Source organism: Pempheris klunzingeri, chromosome 6, assembly GCF_042242105.1.
Source record: "Pempheris klunzingeri isolate RE-2024b chromosome 6, fPemKlu1.hap1, whole genome shotgun sequence".
NCBI lineage: Eukaryota > Metazoa > Chordata > Actinopteri > Acropomatiformes > Pempheridae > Pempheris > Pempheris klunzingeri.
This window is the reverse complement of record NC_092017.1, coordinates 3,908,011-3,917,733: the sequence shown is the minus strand read 5'-3', so window position 1 is coordinate 3,917,733 and position 9,723 is coordinate 3,908,011. Positions and strand designations below refer to the sequence as shown.

The window sequence follows — 9,723 nt, the reverse complement described above, 5'->3', positions numbered from 1 at the left end:
CACCTACTTGCAACAGGAAGGAAGCCTTTGGCAATCATCATTTGATTTACATAAAATTTGCTGTGGTGTGGTAAACACCTCTCATACTGGAATATAAAGCGAGAGTGGATGTTCTCAAGACACAGGAAGTGACATGTAACTGCTTTGTGCAGTGTCTGAAACTCATGAAAATTCAGAGCCCCAACGTGCATTGAGGGAAACTCATTGCTGTTTGCAGCTTTAATTGTGTTTTTTTTCCTTTTAGGGGTTAAATCCCTTCTCATACATTCTTTACTTATTGATTATTGACTTTCCTTTCATCACTTCCAGGAAGTGTTGCTTTCCCTGCCATATACCACACTGTCAGATCTGGCCCCCATCTTGCTTCACTCGAGAAAAAGCCATGACTGCCTTCAAGGGCATCTGGACTCAGGAGTTTTGGCGCTGTGTGGGGGCTGAGTTCTTTGCCATGCTGTTCTTCGTCCTGATCAGCCTCGGGTCTACCATCAACTGGGGGGCTGTTGAAGAGGATCCCCATCCTCCAGATCTGGTACTCATCTCACTGTGCTTTGGCCTGAGTATTGCCACCATGGTTCAGTGCTTCGGCCACATCAGTGGTGCTCATATCAACCCGGCAGTCACAGCAGCCATGGTAGTGACCAGGAAGCTCAGTCTGGCTAAAGCCCTTTTCTACCTGCTGGCCCAGTGCGTCGGAGCCATAGTGGGGGCCGCTATTCTGTTCGGCATCACCCCAGCTTCTGTTAGGGGCAGCATGGGGGTCACAATGGTTTGTCTTTATTTTTGAAATTCAATTACTAACAATAAACTGTTCGCTGCTTATTTGACAGAGAGCAAATATCTACTAAGTTACTTATACAACTTCGCTTACCCTGTTGCTGTTGTCTTTCCAACACAGGTAAATACAAATATCTCTGTGGGAAATGCCCTGGTTGTAGAACTCTTCATCACCTTTCAGCTGGTCTTCACTGTGTTTGCCACCTGTGACCACAAACATAATGACCCGAAGGGTTCATCTGCCTTGGCTATAGGTCTGTCAGTTTGTATTGGCCACCTCTTTGCTGTAAGTACCTAACGCTCCAGAAATAGAAATAGATATTGAAATAGATAATAATAATAATGTATGGGGAGGGGGATTCATATAAAGTCCATTGATCACTGACACAAACACCTCGAAATGCTGCATTCACACAGCAGTGCTTTGCCTTGTGCAACAATGTTCCATACTTACATTGATGGCATTCATTTGTCTCTCTCGGGGGAAATTCTATTTTTTCACTCTGTTGTTTTTGTCATTACACCTATGAAATTCACACACATGCACCCACTGGACACACTAGACAGGCATCAGTTATGGAGAAATGTCAGAGCAACAGATAGTCAGGCTCTCCAAGCAATTAGGTAGATTATCATAGAAACTTACTCTGAAAAACCAGATAGAAAAATAGGAACACATGTACAATCAATGTAAATCTGTGTGTTAGTTCTCATACCTAAACAATTAAATTTCAAAATGTAGCATTCAAAACAAATTTACAAAACCAAATTTTACATATTTTACTGATCTGTCATCTGTATCTTTAAGGTTTGGTTAAGTTTAGACAACTAAATCTTTTTCTTTAAGGTTAGAGAAAGATTGTGGTTAAACGATACCAACAGTTATAGGAGACATGATGAAAAGTATGTCAAAGTCAGGCACTTGGTACACCCAACAGTCCACCTCAACTTCCTCAATATCTTTCCTCAATAGGTTTTGTGTCACTCATTCTGCTGCCTGTCTTTCAGCAGACTATGAAGAAATAACAGTATTGACATTATGTCCAATATGTGTATATACTGTGTTGCAGAGATATCTACTGAAGTTAGCATGCTAACCACCTAGCTCCTGCCCATATTGTCTCATATGTCACTTTGTTCCTGAGGAGCAATAGTGGGCCGATGTGGTGTCAGTCCAACAGGAAAGGAAGACGAAGTAGTGCTGGCTCAGCTAACGCCAGATCCTTAGTACAACTAACAACACAAATGATACCAAAAAACATTCCACATGCAGCAGTTGTATTATTTTTTTTAGCTTGGACTTAAAACAGCAGACCTTGGAATGATCACTGAATGATCACGGCCCCTAGAACAGGTTGGAAAAGGGCTACAATTGTGTGAAAATGGAGAAGGCAAAATAGGACTGGCCAAGTCACAGTGTCTTGTGCCTACATCTCTACAGACACCTGATCCACATCTCTACAGACCTGATCCACGTCTGTATAAAGACCTGATCCATGTCTGTACAAAGACCTGATCCACGTCTCTACAGACACCTGATCCACGTCTCTAGAGAGATCTGATCCACATCCCAACAGAGACCTTATCCACATCCCAACAGAGACCTGATCCACATCTCCAGAGAGACATGTTCTATGTCTCTACAGAGACCTGAATCATGCCTGCACAGAGACCCGATCCATGTCTGTACAGAGACCTGATCCACATCCGTACAGAGACCTGATCCACGTCTTTACAAATACCTGATCCACGTCTTTACAAAGACCTGATCCACGTCTCTAGAGATACGATCCATGTCTCTACAAACACCTGATCTACGTCTCTAGAGAGACCTCATTCACGTCTGTACAGAGACCTTATCCACATCTTTACAGAGACCTGATCCACATCCCTACAGAGACCTAATCAATGTTTCTGCAGAGATCTGATCCACGTCTTTACAGAGACGTGGTCTACGTCACTAGAGAGATCTGATCCACGTCTGTACAAAGACCTTAACCACGTCTTTAAAGAGACTTGATCCACATCCCTACAGAGACCTAATCCATGTCTGTGCAGAGACCTGATCCACGTCTCTACAGAGACCTGATCCACATCTTTACAGAGACCTGGTCCACATCCCTAGAGAGATCTGATCCACGTCTGTACAAAGACTTGATCCACGTCTTTAAAGAGACTTGATCCACATCCCTACAGAGACCTAATCCATGTCTGTGCAGAGACCTGATCCACGTCTCTACAGAGACCTGATCCACGTCTTTACAGAGACCTGATCCACATCTCTACAGAGACCTGGTTCACGTCTCCAGAGAGACCTGATCCACGTCTCTAGAGAGACCTGATCCACATCCCTACAGAGACCTGATCCACGTCTGTACAGAGACCCAGATACAGTGGCCCACAACAAGCTACTGCAGTGATTGACTGCACTCTGAGCAGACAGAATCCATTATTTGGAAAATGCTTATTTGGATAATTTTGAAGGCAATTCCAAATAACATGTTTGTCATTTAGATTGGAAGACTTCTTTCAATGGTGTACTATGTATTGAATGTCTCAGTGTCCATCATCCATGCCTCTTGTAATGATAAGGTCGGTATGTTGTGATTATTCCCTCAGATTCCCTACACTGGAGCCAGTATGAACCCTGCTCGATCCCTTGGCCCAGCCATGGTCACATGGTGTTGGGAAAACCACTGGGTAACTAATCCTTTATTTAATTTCATTATCAGTCAGAGGGTATTAATGTATATTAGCACCTTTTGTTATGCAAGTTGATTGTTTACCTTACTCAGAAACTAAACTTTTGGTTTCAACTTCTAAGGTCTCATTCAGTTTTCACCTACTACAATTTGCAGGAAATATATTTTTATATAATGTTCCTACAGCTGATTCTCTGTGTGGGAGTATTGATCATTGCCAGTGAATGTAGTTTGTGGTTTTAGCAGGGATTCAATATCAACATTTTGTTTGGTCTCTTCCTGCTTTGTTAAACAGCCCTCAATTGTTTTACTCTCTAACAAAACACAGAATCAAAGTTGTTTTTCAGCACAGGGACCTCAGTGCTTCTATCCTGAGGTCACATTAGTATTGTGTCTTTGTGTGCTGCAGATTGTAGTAGTCTCATCTCCTTAGAGAAACTTTGATATTCTTCCTACTAGCTCCATCATTTTCACATGGCACTGTTTAGTTTCAAATGGGCTTCAGAGTTATCCAGCAAGCATTTTCTCTGTTTTACTTCCTGTGAGTTGTGGTGTACCTACTTCTGCAGCTGTGGCATCATGAATATAGAAGTGACAGTGTGGCTTGTGGTTGAACTTGATGTTGCTGCTGTTGTTCAGTTATGATTAGTCGGCCTCTACTTTAATAGCAGTGTGATTCCAACTGGCAGAAAGTGCAGTGGCATCCTGTTACAAAGCATAGGTGTAGATTTGGGTACAGTAGGGACCTTTCCCTATGCCCTGCCCTTTATGATATTCCAATGATATCTATGTTGGGTCTTGGAACCTACCTGGATGGATTTAGGCATTTAACATATTTTGCATTCCTTTACTTTCCATTATTTTGTGTCATTACTAATGTACAGTATATTATAGTACACTATGACTGTGACTGCACTATGATTTTTAATGAAGTAACTTCTCTGTTGTCAGCCTCTGTCATCTGTGTTATTTATTGTTTAGGACATTATCGATGTTTTATATTAATTGTAGTTAATTGTAGTGACAAGTAACATTGTTCTGTTGTTCTTGCTCATACGTCAGTTGGTCCACCACTTTGGTCCAGACTGAAATATCTCAACTATTGGATGGATTTCTAAGAAACTTTGGACAGACGTTCATGGTTGCCAGGGAATGAATCCCAACAACTTTGGTCATCCTCTGACTTTTAAGCTAGTGCTATCATCAGGACAAAATGTGCCCAAAACTTTGGTCATAACGAAATACCTGCAAAACTAATGACATTCCCATCAGCCTGTTAGGTGTGTAGCCAAATATGAGTACATTATTTGGATCTATACTAAATAATGGGCTTTTATTAGCCCCCCTCTGCTGTTGCGTATATATTTTTGTCAGGTATGCTCTGGGGCAGTCAACCAAGTAAAGCAAAACTAAATAATGTAGATTTGTAATTATTGCCACAGAAATGTTTGGAAATGGCTAAAGCTAGCACCTGTAAATATCCTCCATAATCCAATGCTTGCATTGAGGAATTTTTTAGCCAATTCAGTGATTATAATTGAGTGCACTTAAAGAAAAGTATTGAGTTGAAGTTCTTCATTAACACATGTTTTATGTGTGTGTGTGTGTGTGTGTGTGTGTGTGTTAGGTGTACTGGGTGGGTCCCCCTCTGGGTGGTGTTCTGGCTGCAGCCCTGTATGAATACCTCTTCTGTCCAGACCCAGAGCTGAAGAGACGCTACTCCGAGGCCTTCATCAAGACGCCCTTCACAGCTACTAAACACCGGCAGGACTCAGTCACAGCCCAGGAGCCTCTCTTCACTGTCATGGATGTGGAGAGAGCTGAGAGGAAGGAGAGGGAGAGGGAGGTTTCAGGGGAGGTGTTGTCCTCTGTTTGACTAGAGAGGAAACAGAGCACTTATGTCCACGCGGCTGATCAACAGTGCCCTCTGAAGGAGACTGTCCTCCCGTAGACTGCCACAGCAAACACTAACACATTACAGAAGTGAGGAGAGGACACGCAAAAGATGTAACAAGACTAAAGGCTCAATCCCACCGGGGGTGTCTGCATCGCATTCTGGCTGTGCCGCGTTGTCACTCTAGTCAATGCTTTAAAACCCACCGGGAGCACCACAGCGCATCATAGAGGCGTGCCAGAGGCAGCTCCGCACTCTGCTCTGCTAAAGATATGCGCCTGGTCTATTTTTGATGCTGCCTGCTGCCCGACTGAGTCAAGCAGTACAGGGCAGATGAGGCAGGCAGGAAGTCAGGCAAACAAAAGAGAATCTGGTCAGTTTTCAAAATAAAAGCCCCCGTTCAGACTTTCAATCACATATTTTACCACCACATCAATATTATTTTATAACCGGGGGCACAAGGCCAGACATTAACAGGAGTTTTTAACAATGGCGGGTTTTACAACTACGCTGAGAACGCAGCAAAACCGGACCACAGCCAGAATGCGACACAGACACAGTGTTCAGTGGGATTTCAGGGTAAGGGAAATAAGGCAGGGCCCTTTTTCTGTTGCCATATAGTTAGACTACATTTGTCCATATTAACTGAGCGGTTGCAGCAAGTTTCTTCAGTACAGTACTTCAGTACATACAGTTCAGTATGCAAGAAAAAGAAAGTGTCCATTTGTATATCCAGATGATCACTCGCTATTTACACACGGTCCAGTCATGTTGTTAAAAGAAGGATACATTCTGCAGATGTAGACAGATGCCATGGTTGGATGGTTTGAATACAGGCTCATCACCCAAATTATTAAATTTGTTATCATTTCTCAGTCACAGTTTGGGTAGGTTTAGGCACCAAAACTACTATAACTATTAGTACCAACACAACAAGCACTCCTGTATGCTGGTACAACTTATTACCATGCAGTGTGTGAAATAGCTAAATTGAATTTGTAGTTGTACATCACAAATTAATATTGTGAAAACACAAATAGTTTCAGAATCAGGTGTTGGTTTCTTGTGGTTGGGGTTGGGTAGTAAAAGATGAGACCAGCATGTAAACATGACTAATAATTAGACAAGAAAGCCAACAAAGCAGACAACTGATATGTTACCTTAGCCGTTCATTTTAGAAACAGCAATCAAGGCTTTTACAGAGTAACTGTAAAAATGGACTGTGTATTAAGTGGCTGATTAGAGTGTTCACACTAAGGTGCACTCTAAGCAACTGTGGCTATTGTAAGTGGATAAAAGCTTATTCACAGTGGCATTCATACATTTTGCCATAAGAATAGCATAAATAGCATTACACATTATATGATTTAATTTTCTTTTCTTTCTTTTTTTTGTTAAATTGAATTGTTAAGATACTTTGTGTTTATACATTATTCAATGAAAGTATGTACAAAATTAATTATAATGATGTAGTTTTGAGGGATAATGAAGCTTCATATGCAATTTTAAATTGTTTTGCGAAATAGACTTTTTCAGTCTGTAGGATGCTGCACTGTGTAAATGAAGAAAGTCATTAAGAGAAGTTATTCCTATAAGATAAGATATTCCTTTATTAGTCCCACGATGGAGAAATTTACATTAAAGACATGTAAATGGAACGCAATTTGAAGCATACATCCATACCTCATATTTCAGTCTTTATGTTACAGCAACATATATTACATATGTGAATATGTTGGGGACTATCTGCCATGTGACACTGCTGCTCAGTGTAGGCCACACTGCAAGAAAGGACATAACAGAAGTCTCAGTGCTCTTCCTTTAGCGCAGATGTTCGAAAAGAAAGTTCTTCTAAAGGTTTAAAAGTATCAGCAACAACTCCTTATAGTTGACATGTGCAGTACATTTCATCAGAAGCGTATTTTGTGGTGTGGTCTCCATTTTGAATTCTTCACTCATATTACAAAATACACCAGCAGTGGGGCAAGTTGTAACAAAGGAACTATTTTACATCAATGAATGAGGTCTGTGATAAAGAGTTGGTGGAAAATTTTGACTCAGTGCTATTTGTCAAAGACAGATAAGGATATTTTGTGTCAACATTTAAGAGCTCTAACAAAAATTCTGATAAACAGTATTTTGCTGGTGAACAATCATTGATGTTGATATTCTAAATAATCTAAATGTATTTGACATTTAATAAAGATGACAGTTGATAATCCAGAGCTAGAAAGCATTAGCTGGCATTTTATCTTTATCTCTATGAAGATTATGCACAGATTAATAACAACCTTTACTTTGCAGATAAAGTGAGACAGTGCTTCATAGTCAAATGGAATAAAATATGAACAAATACCACAATGGTCAGTGCAGTGTTTTGTATCATGTGTATAAGTGTCATATTCTATGAGTCTCTGAGGTGCCTGAAACTTCTGACTCTGAAGATCCTCATATTATCGGATTGATTTCAGTTTGTAGATGTTAACAATGAGTTCACCGTCCACACTAAAGTTAGACATGGAGTTCCACAAGGCTTGGTGCTTGGACCGATATTATTTACCTTATATATGCTTCCTCTGGGTAATATTATCAGGAGGCATTCCATTATTAGTTGTATTTTGGTTGTTGTTTGTTGTGTATCCCCCCACCCCTCTCTCTCTGTCCAACCCCCAACCAACAGGTCGATATGACTAGAAAAGCGTTATACCATCTTCTAGTTGTGTGGCACCTTTTGGAGTGGAACAAATCATGCCTTCACTTACCTGTTTAGATTTTTACTTTTTTGACTCTAGATGAAAACACAGTCATGGTAACCCTTCAAATCAAATGTGTGTCTGTAGCTCAGTCAATCAATCAATCAATCAATCAATCAATCTTTATTTATATAGCGCCAATTCATAACAGCGATCTCAAGACCTCAACATTCAACATTAAGGATTCAAGAATCCCCACATGAGCAGCATCTGATATTATATTAGGAAACAGTGGCAGGAAGAACTCCCCTTTAACGGGAAGAAACCTGGAACAGAACCAGGCTCAATGTGGGCGGCTTCTGTCAGGGTCTGTGTTGGTTGTAGCTGCAGGGGGGAAAGAAATCTACAGAGCCCGGTCCAGACAGGTGATACTCAGCTGACACACTGAAAAATACATGAGCAAGAGTCGCACCTGGGTCAGGGCCAGCAGTCTGTCAACAGTACAAAAATGCCCAACACTGTAATACTTGGAGACCCAGGCTGCCATGCTGCACTCTTGTTAGGGCCCGAGCACCAAGTGGTGGGAGGACCCTCTTGAAATGCAAGGAATTCTTCTTCTTCTTTTTCTTCCTTTCTGGCCTAAACATATTTGAAAACTCATGAAACGTTGCATACGCCTCAGTCGTGGTGAAAAATTACGTACTTTATGGGTTTTGCAAAAGGGCGTGGGAAGATGTAGTAAGAGTACAATATTCTCGTACTCTTCCAATTCCTGGCTGTTGGTCTTGGCTTAATTATAAGATTTCTTTAATTCACCTGATCATTAAGTGAAGTTAATGACTGAAAGCTGATTGGTCCCAGCTCACATCACTGTGTTTCCCTCATTCAGCCAACAGATGTCACTAACTGCCTGACTGAAGGAGCGGAACCAGCTTCTCCTGTGTATGTATGTGTGTGTGTGTGTGTGCTGACTACACTCCTACACGACTACACGAAAGCACACACTCCTGTGGCCATTTAATAAGATTTCAGTCCTAATGGCTCCTTGTAAATGAATTGGAGATGATGAATAAAACAGTCCCTGCACACACAGCAGTGCAGAGTGCCTTTCACACATCCAGTGTTACAGTGTTATCAGTCAGTGCTGCTCATGCCTCTGGATCAACCAACACAGTAGATGATATTTAAAACACTTGTTCACTGCAGCTAACATTTCTCACTGCATGGAGGCATTTATTTAGCACATCACAGCTCTGTCTACAGCTAACACGTTTTAAAGGAAACAACATACTGAACATATCCGTAAAATGCCCACTGAAAATATATTTCATTTGTTCTCCCAAAATTCCATCTGTGCGTGTCCACTGAGTGACTGACCACAGCATCAGTACAGCCTCATGGTTGTGTTTAGGTGCTCAGTGAAGTGCTCCTGGTCTAGCTCATGTTTCACCAGTGATAACTGCTGCATTCATGTGGGTGGTGCATGTCACTGCTGTAGATGTTTAAGGTTGATTCACTTTATATCCTGTTGGGTTGTTTAATCTACAGCAGTGCATCCTGGGATATGAGATCACCATATGTTTGTAGCGTCCCTGTCCTGTGAGAACCATGTATCTCTGAGAAGCCTTAAAGGTTTTCATGAGCTCAGTTAAACGGCTGG

General features: G+C 41.3%; 1 protein-coding gene across 1 annotated transcript; it reads left to right on the top strand.

Annotated features, from left to right (window-relative positions):
* Window positions 1–382: 382 nt before the first annotated feature.
* On the top strand, window positions 383–5,546 carry LOC139202590 (aquaporin-4-like). Its single transcript, XM_070832120.1, has 4 exons — window positions 383–766; window positions 896–1,060; window positions 3,394–3,474; window positions 5,104–5,546. Exons 1-4 carry the CDS (start codon window positions 383–385, stop codon window positions 5,350–5,352), a joined length of 879 nt encoding a protein of 292 aa, XP_070688221.1. The 3' UTR covers window positions 5,353–5,546.
* The last annotated feature ends 4,177 nt before the right edge of the window (window positions 5,547–9,723 follow it).

Coding starts and splice junctions, on each gene's coding strand:
- LOC139202590 (XM_070832120.1), top strand. CDS start 383: ATGACTGCCTTCAAGGGCATCTGGACTCAGGAGTTTTGGCGCTGTGTG. Junction 767..895: donor GCAGCATGGGGGTCACAATG/GTTTGTCTTTAT, acceptor TTTCCAACACAG/GTAAATACAAATATCTCTGT. Junction 1,061..3,393: donor GTATTGGCCACCTCTTTGCT/GTAAGTACCTAA, acceptor TTATTCCCTCAG/ATTCCCTACACTGGAGCCAG.